The sequence below is a fragment of the Somniosus microcephalus genome, chromosome 12 (assembly GCF_052327205.1).
Source record: "Somniosus microcephalus isolate GS21.2 chromosome 12, FLI_Smic_1.0, whole genome shotgun sequence".
NCBI lineage: Eukaryota > Metazoa > Chordata > Chondrichthyes > Squaliformes > Somniosidae > Somniosus > Somniosus microcephalus.
Window position 1 is genome coordinate 162,662,382 of NC_140998.1, and position 15,642 is coordinate 162,678,023.

At 45.7% G+C, this 15,642-nt stretch overlaps 1 protein-coding gene across 2 annotated transcripts in view; it reads left to right on the forward strand.

Moving 5' to 3' along the window:
* Positions 1–15,642, forward strand: part of LOC147109668 (Golgi-pH regulating cation channel-like) — a 90,535-nt gene that overhangs the window by 26,235 nt on the left and 48,658 nt on the right. For both annotated transcript variants that reach the window (XM_086003747.1, XM_086003748.1), the window contains exons 2-6: positions 1,514–1,574; positions 3,453–3,550; positions 7,393–7,509; positions 8,056–8,106; positions 14,709–14,786. In XM_086003747.1, the coding sequence (XP_085859873.1) occupies positions 1,514–1,574; positions 3,453–3,550; positions 7,393–7,509; positions 8,056–8,106; positions 14,709–14,786 (405 nt within the window). The remainder of the gene's footprint in view (positions 1–1,513; positions 1,575–3,452; positions 3,551–7,392; positions 7,510–8,055; positions 8,107–14,708; positions 14,787–15,642) is intronic.

A 15,642-nucleotide genomic window follows, 5' to 3' on the forward strand; every position in this document is an offset into this window, starting at 1 on the left:
CAGCTTGACTGATGGGACAGCCCAGCCACAAGTTTGTGATATTGGAGCTTGTGGGCTCTACTACTGAGTCGTGTATTATTTAGTTCATTGCTGTCTCTCTCTTTGGACTGCACTGAGTTCAATGGAAAGAGATTCATTTTCTGTCAAGCCTGCAATTTCCCGTCACTGGACAGACATCGACTTTCTACGCTGAAGTTGGTATGGTGATCAATAGGGCACCTCGCTCAACTTTTTCTTCTCCTTGCATTCCTTTTGTTTCCCATTGTGCCATCTTTGCCACTTGTGTGCCCCAGTATAAATCCAATGTTATAACCAAGCCGAGAAACTTGTAACTGCTGTTAACAGTATGTGGTCCACATGTGCACCTTGAAACCACAGAACAGGTGTTTGTCAGATTACGTAGCCTTGTTGAAAAGTTCTATTTAAAATCTCCAGCATTCCGTACTACTTCAAATGAGTACACCAAGAAACACTAACATACCGGCAAATCTTCCTTGGCATTGTTCACGGTAAGTCGGAGGATATGCCGTTTTATAATGGGAGCATTGTGCTATGTAATTAAGTCATGCATCAGTGTGCACTTTCATTGTCATGACTTGCCTGGATAGATTTCAGAAATGCTTTTAAACTAAGAATTGTTTTCTGTACTTATTGCTACTTTGAAAGCCTCACATCGGTTGTCTCCCCCCAGTCTGTCCACTCTAGTTTTTTTCTAACCTGTTTCCATTCACCCGATTTCACCCCGCTCCTTTCCGCTTGATATTTGGGGCTGCAAGGCCAATCCACTTCTGATTTCGGGCTGTGACCCAGTTTTCTATAGTTCATAGTAGAGGTCGGACCTTAAGCCTGCCAGCTCAGAACTCTCTTCCCATCCCCCTCCCCCAACGTGACCACTCGCCCGACATTTGAATCAATCCATCCCCTACCCACACTACCTCTTTGTAGATGTGTCACCACAATAATGTATGCTTCATTACAATGTGTCGCAGAATATCATTTAATAAAAAATTAACTGATTCAGCCACTGTGAATCAGTGGCCCTAACAATACACCACACGTTGCATTGAGTAACATCCTTTGTTCTTATAAAACAAAACCTTTTATCCAGTTTGCCATGACCCACACGAGTAGGTCTTTAGGAGGTGGAGAGATGGAGGGAATTTCAGAGCAACTGGGCGACTGAAGCCACGGCTGCTAATGGTGGGGTGAAGTGAGTGGGGGATCCAGATGAGGCCAGAGTCCAAGGAATGGGGAGTTCAGGGGGGATGGGACTGGAGGAGTGAGACCATAAAAGGCAAAATCAAAGCTGCAACCAGGTGAGTTTTTTTAAACGAATGCTAAGATTTGTAAAATGTGGCTGTACTTCCCCTGAATTGAATTGTCCTTAGATACTCCAAGATAAAATTTATACCGGCATGCATGGGATAATGGTTGAAAATGTCTTTCAGTGCTCGGAGATTTAGGAAATTTCACTGTTCACATGAAATTAACCTCTCTTTTTGTTTCTCTTCAGCTAAATTCTAATTATACATTCAGGAAGACTCTCTTCAATGACAGCACTATTTCTTTAAAATGTAAGTAATAGTTTTTACCTGGGTTGTGCGTAAACTGCTGGTGGAAGGCATAAGGCAACAGGACTTTGATGGTGCTGGCGAGGGATGAATTGACTGTGCTCTTAAATCCCCTAAGATGGTTGATCCACAATTGTCCACTAGGAGGTGCTCAAGTGATGGAGTTGATATTTCGTTCCTCACGGGAAACTCAAGCCTGTACTGTCAGCACCTCCCTCAGTGGCCAGGGATCAAGGTGTGCTCATGTGTCTGAACACTGTCTTGAAGTTTATTGATGCACTATGAACATAACATACGAATAATAGGATCAGGAGTAGGCCATACGGCCCCTCGAGCCTGCTCCGCCATTCAGTAAGATCGTGGCTGATCATCGACCTCAACTCCACTTTCCCGCCCATTCTCCATATCCCTTGATTCCCCTAGAGTCCAAAAATCAATCTATCTCAGCCTTGAATATACTCAAAGACTCAGCATTTACAGCCTTTAGAGAATTCCAAAGATTCACAATCCTCGAGTGAGGAAATTTCTCCTCATCTCAGCCCTAAATGGCCAACCCCTAACCTGAGACTATGCAGCCTAGTTCCAGACTCTCCAGCCAGGGAAAACAGCCTCTCAGCATCTACCCTGTCAAGCCCTCTCCTCATATATTTTTAAATGAGGTCACCTCTCATTCTTCTGAACTCGAGAGTATAGGCCCATTCTACTCAATCTCTCCTCATAGGACAGCCCTCTCATCCCAGTAATCTAGTACTACAGAGCTGCTCACTAGACAATGTAGGAATTGCCACTCGCCTCTTAGACATGGTCTGAACTTTTTCCTGGCCCGTAATCCACTTCATTCTACTGAATTAGGAATTAGCCCAATTACTCTTTAAATGCTTTGGTGAAGATTGCCTCTGTACACTATTTGTCATGCAGTTATGAACGGGTATATGACGAGCAGGTTTATGATTTCACTACAAATCATTAAACCGAGGAAATCTTCCCTCTTTTGACTCCAGTGGGTTATATCAGAAATTAGTCCCACAGGAGGCTGTGTGTGGAGAGCAGCCTAGAAAAGGAGGGAGGTTTGAACAAAGTGAGGAAGTGTTTCTAATGCTGAGAAGAAGGAGCATTTAATGTTGAGCTCTGACATTATTTGCACTTACCTGAGGAATTCCTTGGTGCTGCCAGTGAGAGTATTTTCTTGGGCCAGTCGAGGTAATTCATGACTTGCAATGCCGTTTCCTTCTGCAACATCCATGATACCAGTGCACGATTATACTTGTGATTGGTGATCTCATCAAAGTGGCAACTCTGAATGCTAAGGTGCTGTTGAATTCAAAGTGCAGAAGTCACAGCCCTCCCTCCAAATGTGCGCATTACAAATCTCTCCCATGTGCAAAGAACAGCCTTCTCCAGGAGAGAGAATATTGAGGGCTGCTCGGAAGCACCTCTTGCTACTGGCCTACCTCCCTCTGAAAACTCTACTTTTCTCTGCGGGTTAGATTAATCGCATTTCTCCCAGCACCATAGTTTGTCTCAATAACTCATCATTTAAATGGCTAATTTTTCCCACTGGGTGTGAATATCAGATCTAATAAGGCATTTTTATGTTGATACTGTTGGTATATAAACCAGAGGAACTCTGTGCCTGCTGACATTTATGGCTCCTGAGAACACAGGTTAAAGGCGCTGAGCGCATTGGTCTATGTCTGTTGTCTGTCCAAAAGGACCAGTGATATAAGGTGCAGTATCAAGGGGAGAACACTGCTCTCCGGTTGTGGGTCTCCTATGCACTGCTCCTCCAGAGCCTAAGAGCTATTGTTAAAGTGTCTAGAAACACAGTATGTTGCTGACTATACTGCTACTCATTCTCTCTTCTGTTGTTCTTGCATCTAGTTCTCAATGATGAGAAAACATGTGATTCCTCATTGACTTTTAATATCTCCTGGTACCTCAGGTATTCACACTGCTACAATGAAGTCTTCAACATGCCAGTAAGTCTCATTTGCAACAGTTTGGACAGGAAAGTACTATATTGCAGTACCATTTTGTTATGGGCTACAATCCCAACTTGCTGAACGGTCTCGGGAGTGATGCACGACAGAATGTTGGTCTGCTCTTTGCAACCAAACACATTTTGCTTATGTCGCTATGAAAAGTGCCGAGTGAAAGCCAAGGTCTTTGATAGAGGAATAAGGGAGAAAAATATAGGACATTAGTTGTATAGGGTTCTTTCACTTGCTGTTGGGTGGACCACTGCCTCCTAGTAGCATCCTCTTACATTTTCTGGAAAGTAACAGGAGAGGGAACACCATTGAATCCCAGCTTAGTCAGTATTCCCCCTCCATTTAATCCACAGACATGAGGATCAGCAAGCTTGGCAGGGGGCAACCTGTTGCAGATTGCCCCAGGGCCATATTTTCATTCCTGTTGCGATAATGTGGAATGTGTTCTCTTCCAGCTAAATTAGCAATTTGCCTTAATTTGGCGGATTTGTTGGTAGAGTTACAGTGCTCATGATATTACAACCTTTCCTGCCCTCCCTATGCCAGTTGTGCAGAAGCTACGAGAATCTCATTAGGAATAGAGTGACTGAGCACTTGGAACAAATATGAGCTGATCAGAGAGTTGTTAACCAAGTTATTTCTGACTAAACTAGTTGAATTTTTTTGAGGAGATAGATGAAATATCGATGGATGCTATCCGATAGGACTTCCAGAAGGCATTCGATAAGGTTCCACACAAGAAATTATTAGCAAAAATGAGAGTGCATGAAATTGCTTGAGAGGTAGGAGACAGAGTGGGGATAAAAGTGTAGATACTCTGATTGGCAGGATTGGTGTTCCCCAGGGATCTGTTCTGGGGCATCAACTCTTCACCATATTGATTAATGACTTGGATGAAGGAATAGAGACTATATCCAAGTTAGAAGAGCATGCCAGGAGCAGCACCAGGCGTACCTAAAAATGAAGTGGCAACCTGCTGAAGTTACAACACAGGACTACCCGACAATGTGGAAAATTGCCCAGGTATGTCCTGTCCACAAAAAGCAGGACCAATCCAATCTGACCAATTACCGACCCATCAGTCTACTCTCAATCATCAGCAAAGTGATGGAAGGTGTCGTCAAGCAGCACTTACTCACCAATAACCTGCTCGCCAATGCTCAGATTGGGTTCTGCCAGGACCAATTGGCCCCAGACCTGATTACAGCCTTGGTCCAAAAATGGACAAAAGAGCTGAATTCCAGAGGCGAGAAGAGATTGACTGCCCTTGACATCAAGGCAACATTTGACTGAGTGTAGCATCAAGGAGCCCTAGTAAAACTGAAGTCAATGGGAATCTGAGGGGAAACTCTGCACTGGCTAGAGTCATACCTAGCACAAAGGAAGATGGTTGTGGTGGATGAAGATCAATCATCACAGCTCCAGGACATCACTGCAGGAGTTTGTCAGGGCAGTGTCCTAGGCCCAACCATCTTCAGGTGCTTCATCAATGACCTTCCCTCCAACATAAGGTCAGAAATGGGGATGTTCGCTGATGACTGCACAGTGTTCAGCGCCAATCACAACTCCTCAGATAATGAAGCAGTCCATGCCCGCATGCAACAAGACCTGGATGACATTCAGGCTTGGGCTGATAAGTGGCAGGTAACATTCACGCCACACAAGTGCCAGGCAATGACTATCTCCAACAAGCGAGAGTTTAACCAACGCCCCTTGCCATTCAACGCCATTACCATCACCGAATCCCCCACCAACAACATCCTGGGGGGTCACCATTGACCAGAAACTTAACTGGACCAACCACATAATTACTGTGGCAACAAGAGCAGGTCAGAAGCTGGGTGTTCTGCGGCAAGTGTCGCACCTCATGACACCCCAAAGCCTTTCCACCATCTACTAGGCACAAGTTAGGAGTGTGATGGAATACTCTCCACTTGCTTGGATGAGTGCAGCTCAAGAAGCTCGACACCATCCAGGACAAAGCAGCCCGCTTGATTGGCATCCCATCCACCACTTAAGCATTCACTCCCTCCGGCACCGGCATACCGTGGCTGCAGTGTGTACCATCTACAAGATGCACTGCAGCAACTCGCCAAGGCTTCTTCGACAGCATCTCCCAAACCCGCGACCTCTTCCACCTAGAAGGACAAGGGCAGCAGGCGCATGGGATCACCACCACCTCCAAGTTCCCCTCCCAAGTCGCACACCAGCCTGACTTGGAAATATTTCGCCATTCATTCATCGTCGCTGGGTCAAAATCCAGCAACTTCCTCCCTAAAGGAACTGTGGGAGTACCTTCACCACAGGGACGGACGGCGGTCGTTCACCACCACCTTCTCAAGGGCAACTAGGGATGGACAATAAATGCTGGCCTTGCCAGCGACGCCCACATCTCAAACGTATAAAAAATAAACTATCTCCAACAAAAGAGAGCCTAACCACTGCCCCTTGACATTCCATCACCGAATCCCCCACCATCAACATCTTGGTGGTCACCATTGACCAGAAACTTAACTGGACCAGCCACATAAACACTGTGGCAACAAGAGTAGGTCAGAGGCTGGGTATTCTGCGGCAAGTGTCTCCCCTCCTGACCCCCAAAGCCTTTCCACCATCTACAAGGCACAAGTCAGGAGTGTGATGGAATACTCTCCACTTGCCTGGATGAGTGCAGCTCCAACAACACTCAAAGCTCGACACCATCCAGGACAAAGCAGCCTGCTTGATTGGCTCCCCATCCACCACCGGCGCACCGTGTCTGCAGTGTGTACCATCTACAAGCTGCACTGCAGCAACTCTCCAAGGCTTCTTCGCCAGCACCTCTCAAACCTGCGACTTCTACCATCTAGAAGGACAAGGGCAGCAGGCGCATGGAAACACCACCACCTCCAAGTCACACACCATCCTGACTTGGAATTATATTGCCATTCCTTCATCATCGCTGGGTCAAAATCCTAGAACTCCATCCATAAGCAGTATGGGAGTACTTTCATCACACGGACTGCAGCTGTTCAAGAAGGCAGCTCAGCACCACCTTCTCGAGGGCAATAAATGCTGGCCTTGCCAGTGACACCCACATCCCATGAACAAATTTTAAAAAAGTTGGCAGGTGACACTAAGTTAGAGTGACAGTAAATAGTGTAGATGGGAGCAGGAAGTTGCAATGGGACATTGATAGATTAAGCGAGTGGGCAAAATTGTGGCAGATGGAGTTCATTTGGGGAAGTGTGAGGTCATCCACTTTGGACCCAAGAAATATAAATCGGATAATTTTCTAAATAGTGAGAAACTAGTGACTGTAGAGGAGCAGAGATTTGAGTCCAAGTTCACCAATCACTAAAAGCTAGTAAACAGGTGCAAAAAGGCTAACGGAATGTTGGCCTTCATCTCAGAGGCTTGAATACAAAAGGGAGGAAGTTATGCTTCAGACCCTATCTGAAGTACTGTGTTCAGTTCTGGGCACCACACCTCAGGAAAGATATATTGGCCTCGGAGGGGGTGCAGCGCAGACTCACCAGAATGATACCGGGGCTTAGCAGGATAAATTGAGGAATGTTTGAACTGTGTTGCTTGTTATGCAGGTCTTTATACGGGTGGTATGTCAGCAGCAGAAGTAATGCATTACCACCCTTCCACCCCCTCCTCCGTCCCCTGCTCCCCGTCTCTGTCCCCTGCAAACCCCCCCCCCCCCCCCACCAACCGTGTGTCTGTCCGTCTGCTGTCGTTTCTCTCCCCACCCCCCACCCCTCGGTCCCTTCCTTGCCACCCCCCACAATGAAACACTGAAACCATTGATTACTTATTTATTTCCATATTTTAATGCATTGCAGGATGAGCAGAATATTGTATACTTTGAAAATAACCGTGAAGTACATGATGGGTGGTCTGGAAGCTATGCTCAGAATTTCATCGTGGTTGAGAACTGCACAGAGCTCTTTAAGCGACAGGTAACTGGCGCAGAGCCCCTGCCGACTGCCTGGTTAGAGTTGCCCTGGGGAATCAGTTGATTAGTGGGAGTGAATTGATCGTGCTTTTTTGCGACTGATCTTATAGAATTGTGGAGGGACGGGTTAAATAAATTAGTGAGGTGATCATGCAGTGGGATTCTGCAGATTGTCGGAAGGGGGAAGTCAGTGCAGTGGGAATCTGTAGACTGTGGGGAGGGGTCGGTGCAGTGGGAATCTTAGACTGGGGAGGGGTCGGTGCAGTGGGAATCTGTAGACTGGGGAGGGGTCGGTGCAGTGGGAATCTGTAGACTGGGGAGGGGTCAGTGCAGTGGGAATCTGTAGACTGTGGGGAGGGGGTCGGTGCAGTGGGAATCTGTAGACTGGGGAGGGGTCGGTGCAGTGGGAATCTGTAGACTGGGGAGGGGTTGGTCCAGTGGGAATCTGTAGACTGTTGGGAGGGGGTCGGTGCAGTGGAAATCTGTAGAAAGTAGGGAGGGGGTCGGTGCAGTTGGATTTCAAGCTAACAATGCCATTATTCTTTTTCAGTCCTATCATTCATCTTTAATTCATGTGAAGAAATTGGAGCCCCTGAAAGAGGTGAGAGGGTCTTGGGTTAGTTTTTTAATGCTATGAACCCATTTAATTCAGCAGCTGTTAAACATCTTTGACTGGACTTTGATTGGACCAGTCAAATTGGCCATGGTAGCCTTGAGGAGGAGTGCATCATAGAGTGCATCCGGGATGTTTTCCTAGAACAGTATGTAATGCAACCAACCAGGGAGCAGGCTATCTTGGATCTGGTTCTATGTAATGAGACAGAATTAATAAATGATCTCATAGTAAAGGATCCTCTAGGAAAGAGTGATCATAGCATGGTTGAATTTCAAATTCATTTGGAGGGTGAGAAAGTTGTATCCCAAACCAGTGTCCTGATCTTTAAACAAAGGCAATTATAATGGCATGAGGGCAGAACTGGCTAAAGTGGACTGGAAAAACAAATTAAAGGGTAAGAAAGTTGAAATGCAGTGGCGGACATTTAAGGAGAAATTTCATAACTCTCAACAAAAATATATTTCGGTGAGAAAGAAAGATTTTAAGAGAAAGGAGCACCATCCGTGACAAACTAAGGAAGTAAAAGATGGTATCAAATTGAAAACGAAGGCATACAATGTTGCCAAGATTGGTGGGAGACCAGAGGATTGGGAAATTTTTAAAAACCAGCAAAGGATGACCAAAACAATAGTGGAGAGAGAAGATGAATTATGAGAGTAAGCTGGCAAGAAACATTAAAACAGATAGTAAGAGCTTCTACAAGTATATAAAAAGGAAGAGGGTAGCTAAAGTAAACGTTGGTCCCTTAGAGGATGAGACTGGGGAATTAATAATGGGGAACAGGGAAATGGCAGAGACTCAACAAATATTTTGCATCTGTCTTCACTGTAGGAGACACTAACAACATCCCAATAATAGATAATCAAGGGCCCACAGGGAGTGGGGAACTAAAGACAATCACTATCACTAAGGAAATAATGGGACTAAAAGACAACAAGTCCCCTGGACCAGATGGCCTGCATCCCAGGGTCTTAAAAGAAGTGGCTGCAGAGATAGTGGATGCATTGGTTACAATATACCAAAATTCCCTGGACTCTGGAGAGGTCCCAGTGGATTGGAAAACCGCTAATGTAACACCCCTATTTAAGAAAGGAGGGAAGACAGAAAGCAGGAAACTATAGACCAGTTAGCCTAACATCTGTCGTTGGGAAAATGCTGGAGTCCTTCATTAAGGAAGCAGTAGCAGGGCATTTAGAAAAACATACTGCAGTCAAACAGAGTCAGCATGGTTTTAGGAAAGGGAAATCATGTTTAACAAATTTGCTGGAGTTCTTTGAGGATGTAACAAGCAGGGTGGACAAGGGTGAGCCAGTGGATGTGGTGTATTTGGATTTCCAGAAGGCATTCGATAAGGTGCCACTTAAAAGGTTACTTCATAAGATAAAAGCTCACGGAGTTGGGGGTAATATATTAGCATGGATAGAGAATTGGCTAACTAACAAAGCAGAGTCGGGATAAATGGGTCACTTTCTGGTTGGCAAACAGTAATTAGTCGGGTGCCACAAGGATCGGTGCTGGGGCCCCAACTATTTTCAATCTACATTAATGAAGGGATCGAGTGTAATGTAGCCAATTTTGCGGATGATACAAAGATGGGTGGGAAAGCAAGTTGTGCAGAGGACTCGAAAGAACCTGCAAAGGGATATAGACAGGCTAGGTGAGTGGGCAAACATTTGGCAGATGGAGTATAATGTGGGAAAGTGCGAGGTTATCCACTTTGACAGGAAAAATAAAAAAGCAAACTATTATTTAAATGGAGAGAAATTACAAAATGCTACAGTTCAGAGGGACCTGGGGGTCCTTGTGCATGAAACACAAAAAGTTAGCATGTAGGTACAGCAAGTAATGAAAAAGGCAAATGGAATGTTGGCCTTTATTTCAAGGGGGTTGTAGTATAAAAGCAGGGAAGCCCTGCTACAACTGTACAAGGTATTGGTGAGACCACACCTTGAGTACTGCGTACAGTTTTGGTCTCCTTATTTAAGGAAGGATATACTTGTATTGGAGGCAGTTCAAAGACGATTCACTAGGTTAATTCCAGAGATGAGGGGGTTTGACTTATGAAGAAAGGTTGAGCAGGCTGGGCCAATACTCATTGGAATTTAGAAGAATGAGGGGGATCTTATTGAAACATATAAGATACTGAGGGGGCTCGACAAGGTAAATGCAGAGAGGATGTTTCCCCTCATGGGGAAATCTAGAACTCGGGGGCACAGTCTCGGAATAAAGGGTCGCACTTTTAGAACTGAGATGAGGAGGAACTTCTCTGCGGGTTGTAAATTTGTGGAATTCTCTGCTCCAGAGAGCCGTGGAGGCTGGGTCATTAAATACATTTACAGTGGAGATAGACAGATTTTTGCAAGATAAGGGAGTGAAGGGTTATGGGGAGCGGACTTGGGGGTGGCTTTGAGCCCTAGATCAGCCATGATATTGAATGGCGGAGCAGGCTCGAGGGGCCAAGTGGCCTATTCCTGCTCCTATTTCTTATGTTATTGCAGTTCTAAAACTCTAATTCCTTCTTCAAATGTCATCACGAGTGCGCAGCAGCTCCACACCTCGGCTGAAAGTTGTGTTCTGCTGGGCTTTGCACTGCACACTATACCGTGTGCTAATCAAACAATGGTGGGAAGAATTGGGTAATGTGGTTTATAGTAAAAGATTGAGTAATGCACTGATGTCCAGCTGTTTTAGGTTGCGTTTGTCTGCTCACTCCTGATGCACAGGTCGCACACAGTCAGCAGCAACGTCACCGTTAAGCTGCCAGATTTGCTTAGCCCAGTAGATGTACATGGCTCACGTGTTAGGAACCAGCATTTGCACAGTAGAAAATCAGCTTCCATTCCTATACAGTTTGGCTCTCAGCCTTTTGGAGCCCATGCAAGACCTCTTCTTTCTCCCATTTCTCCCCACCCTCCCCTCCCCATATCTACTATCTTTGACACTTCCTAGTTTTTGACCTGCACTTTTCACCCTTGCTGGTTGTCTGCACCTTGGGCCTGCAGCTGGATTTGCAGTGTTTCTTTTCAACATTATTATAATATTTCAGTCATTAAAGTGTGAGGGCCCTGGTGAAATATGATTTGTGGAAAAATTGCCGTGCTGAAGGTATTTTGTGGAACTTACCTGGATGAGTGCAACTCCAACAACAAACGAAACTCGACACCATCCAGGACAAAGCAGCCCGCTTGATTGGCACCCCATCCACCACCTTAAACATTCACTCCCTCCACCACTGGCGCACCGTGGCTGCAGTGTGTACCATCTACAAGATGCACTGTAGCAACTCGCCAAGGCTTCTTCAACAGTACCTCCCAAACCTGTAACCTCTACCACCTAGAAGGCCAAGGGTAGGAGGCGCATGAGAACATCACCACCTCCAAGTTCCCCTCCAAGTCACACGTCATCCTGACTTGAAAATATATCGCCGTTCCTTCATCATCGCTGGGTCAAATTCCTGGAATTCCCTCCCTAACAGCACTGTGGGAGTACCTTCATTACACGGACTGCAGCGGTTCAAGAAGACGGCTCACCACACCTTCTCGAGGGCAATTAATGATGGGCAATAAATGCTGGCCTTGCCAGTGACGCCCACAGCCCGTGAATGAATTTTTAAAAAAAGTTAAACTCCAGTCCTAGCTACACACAGTGCTGCAGCCCTGAGCACAATCTCGAGTATTATTTAGGAAACTATCTCACTGCCTCAAACGTAGCCACCACAATCTGTTTAAAACTCAACCACTGTATCCTGCCCCAGACCAACACCCACTCGCCTATCTCCCTTGTCCTTGCTGATTTACACTGGCTCCCCTTTCCCCAAACGCATTGAACTTAAGATCCTCGTTCTCTCTCCAAATCGCTGCACAGCCCTGCCCCGCACTAACTCTGCAAACTTCTCTGCTCTGACAGCCAGAGTCAACGTTGGAAGGTTATATGGCCATCCTTCCCGCCTTGCGCCCCATCGCAGGTGGCAGAGCCTGCAGCTGCCTTGGCCCTATTCTCTCGCACTCCCTAAACTCTTTCTTCTCTGCACTTCTCTCCACCTTTTTAAAAACCTCCTTATAGCCCACCTTGCTGACCTAGTTTCTGGTCACTTCGACTCTCTCACCAGGGCTTGGCATCGATTCCTTTTTTTTTCCCTTTATTTTCTTCCTCCTCCTTCTCCCTAAAGCACCGTGGGACAATTTCTACATTAAGTAAGTTCGGTTATCTTAACCCGGGATGGTTTATTGAAGAAAAAGAAAGACTTGCATTTATACAGCGTCTTTCACGTCATCGGTATGTCCCAAAGCGCTTTTCAGCCAATGAAGTGCTTTAGAAAGTATAGTCACTGTTGTAGGGTAGGAAACGCAGCAGCCAACTTGCTCCCACAAACAGCAATGTGATAATGACCAGATAGTCTGTTTTCTTTAGTGATGTTGATTGAGGGATACATATTGGCCAGGACTCCTAAGAGAACTCTCCTGCCAATGGTGCCTGAGAGCACAGATGGGGGCCTCGGTTTAACGTCTCATCCGAAAGACGGCACCTCCGACAGTGCAGCTCCCTCAGTACTGCACTGGAGTGTCAGTCTAGATTTTTGTGCTCAAGTCTCTGGAGTGGGGCTTGAACCCAACAACCTTGACTTAGAAGTGAGAGTGCTACCAACTGAACCACAGCTGATGCACCAACTCGAGACACTGCCACTACATGACTGTTTTAACTCAGATTGACATATTTTAGTTTCCTTCCTGGGCTTTACTCGCTCCCTACTCAAGTGCTTCTCTAAGACTGGGAATCAAGCCTGGAGCCTTCTAATCTGAATGGCTCAGTATTATACCAGGCCTTTACTCAGCCTTTGGGGAGCTGCAGTATTTTTAATATTGACTGAAATTTTAGCTTAATTTGTGGAAGCAGAGAAATCCTAGTGACGCCATTATTTAGAGATGCTTTTTGCTGTGGCAGAAGTAGAGAAGCTACTGACTGCCGTGACTTTGACATACAGCAATGTGGCACCAACAAGTTCATGTTCGTGCCCTGCACGGCTGGTGATATGGTGTACACATAGTTCACCTCTGCCGCAGGGTGCCAAGGTATTCACCCACCTTTAAATGTGTTATCTTGTAATCTTTATCCTTTTGAAGGATTTCAGTGGCATTGATCATTTCAGAAGGGAAGTGAATGGAACGAGGCCTCATTTACAGGAAACTTTCTGGTATCCGGCACGGACGGGACCGACGTGGTGCCGGTTCATCAACAATTCCGGATAACCGAACGCTATAGTAAAAGATACGGAGCTCAGAGCTCCGTATAAAGCAACAAACCCTGTTGCTTACAGCTTCAAAACAATCGGCACAAGTTGCAAGCGTCTCTGTAGCTTAGCAACAGCTTCAGCTACACGCTTGCACAGCCACAAATGGAGTAAAAAAAAGTAATAAAAGTAATGTTATCTGAACCGACTCCTGAATTTTGCCGGTGGATAGAGCGTTCCGGTTATTTAGGGGCCGGTTAATCGAAAGTTCCCTGTATTGAGATCTTGTATCAAGTGAAGAGAGGAGCTTGGAGAAATCTTTCTCTAATTTTCTCCGTGGGATTGTACCCGATCCACACTTGCCAATAACAGCACACCCAAGCTTGGTTCTGTCTGTGGTTTCATTTGTTACCGTGCCAATCTGCCCTATTTAAATAGTCTGCTTATGAAAGTTCAAAGTTACAGGTTGTTTGAAGTGGCTGTGAATCAGAAATTACGGTTATGTTTCTATTTTCCTTGGTGTGTTCAAGGTGGTTTGGATTGGTTGCGTGGTGTGGAGTTTCCCCACTCTTGTATTTCTTCTTGGAATGTGGGCGACACAGGCACGGCAGCATTTATTGCCCATCTCGAGTCAACCACAATATGGTGGGACTGGAGTCACATGTAGCCCAGACCAGGGTAGAGACAGCAGGCTCCTTGCCCTGAAGGACGTTAGTGAACCAGTTGGGTTTATAATGACAATCTGAAGCTTTCATGGTTATTTTTCTGGTGCCGGCCATAAATTACCAGATTAATTGAAATCATTTTCGCAAATTGCCATGATGTGATTGCTCTGGGGTTGGTAACCGCGCTGAGTGGTCAGATGGACAGTGGTTATTGCTTCCACACCTAGGCACCTGTTGCCATTAGCTGGGGAACTGTGGCCTGGCAGCAGCTTCCCTTACCCATGCTGTCAGCTGCAAGAGGAAATGCAGCAAACTTTAGCATAAACCTCCTAAGACATTTCGCAGATGACAAGTACTAGGAGACATGGCCAGTAGCACGATCAAAAATATTTTGGGAAGGCTTTTAAAGGCAGGAAGTGAAGTAGCAAGGCTGATGGGTGTCTTTGGGGTGGAGGGGAGAGAAGAGTTCCAGAGAGTAGGGACAATATAGCTGAAGGCATAGCCACCAATGGGGGCTAGGGTGCCAGAGTGAGAGGACCAAAGGGTTTGGGCTAGAAGAAATAGGTTGAGGCAAGGCCGTGGAGAGATTTGCAAATCAGGACGAGGATTTGCAAGAGCAGAAGAGGAAAGTGAGGACGAGGTTGGGGAAAATAACCTGAAAGAAATGTAAGAGCTGTTCTTGTTTCTGTTTTCAGAATCCAAGAAACACACAAGAAGGCAACAAAGATAATACAACAGTAGGAACAATTTCACTTCCACCTCCTGGGCTTGAGGTGAGTACAGCAGAATTGTGCAATTTCACTTAGCGGCTGTTTCATTGTGATGTCTTAAAATCATTTCAATGCGCAGTACAGTTGCCCAGCTAGCTCTTATAGTTACATAAACAAGGATAGTGTAGGAACGGCGGTTCCTAGCTGAAGAATTGAGATCGACGCAGAGAATCAAAAACAATAAAATTTAATGAACAAAAGAAGTTAAACAGTAAACTGCTGGATACAATGCAAATAGGTCTGGTCTGGTTGAAAGCCTCTCTAGAACTGCTAGAAGGTTCCGAGCACTGACGTCATCACGTTCTTCCTGCCGTTGGGGGATCATGTGACGGGCGGCATGACGTCATCACGTGGAGTAAAGGAAAGAAGCCACAGTACAGTTAACAGATACATTAAAGGTGCAGCCCCCGGTTGCACTACATTGCTGTTAAAGGAATTATAAACAATTGTCCTGAATCCCCTGGTGGCTCCGCCACATAAGTTTAATTTACTGGCACTCCTAGGACCCAGGGCCATTTATTGCGCAGCCTCCTACTTTTAACAGGATCTCAAAACTGTGGAACTCCTTACATCTACAATCTTCAAGATTTGAAAATTTAAGCTATGTGTCATCTAATCAGTATTTCCTCATTTACCTCCTCTCTTTTACTCCCCAGCTTTGGTGGAGTCCTGCACAATAGGCTTTGGCCCTTCACCTGGGCTTCTCTAAAAGGCTTGAAGGTCAAAGGCCAAACAAACTAGAGGTGTTTTAAACCACATTCGTTCCATTGTAATACTTTTCTGCTGAGGTTCATCGTCTGAGATCGGGACCAGGGAGTTAAGTCTATGTAAATCTATCTCTCTCGATGATTTTCCTGAC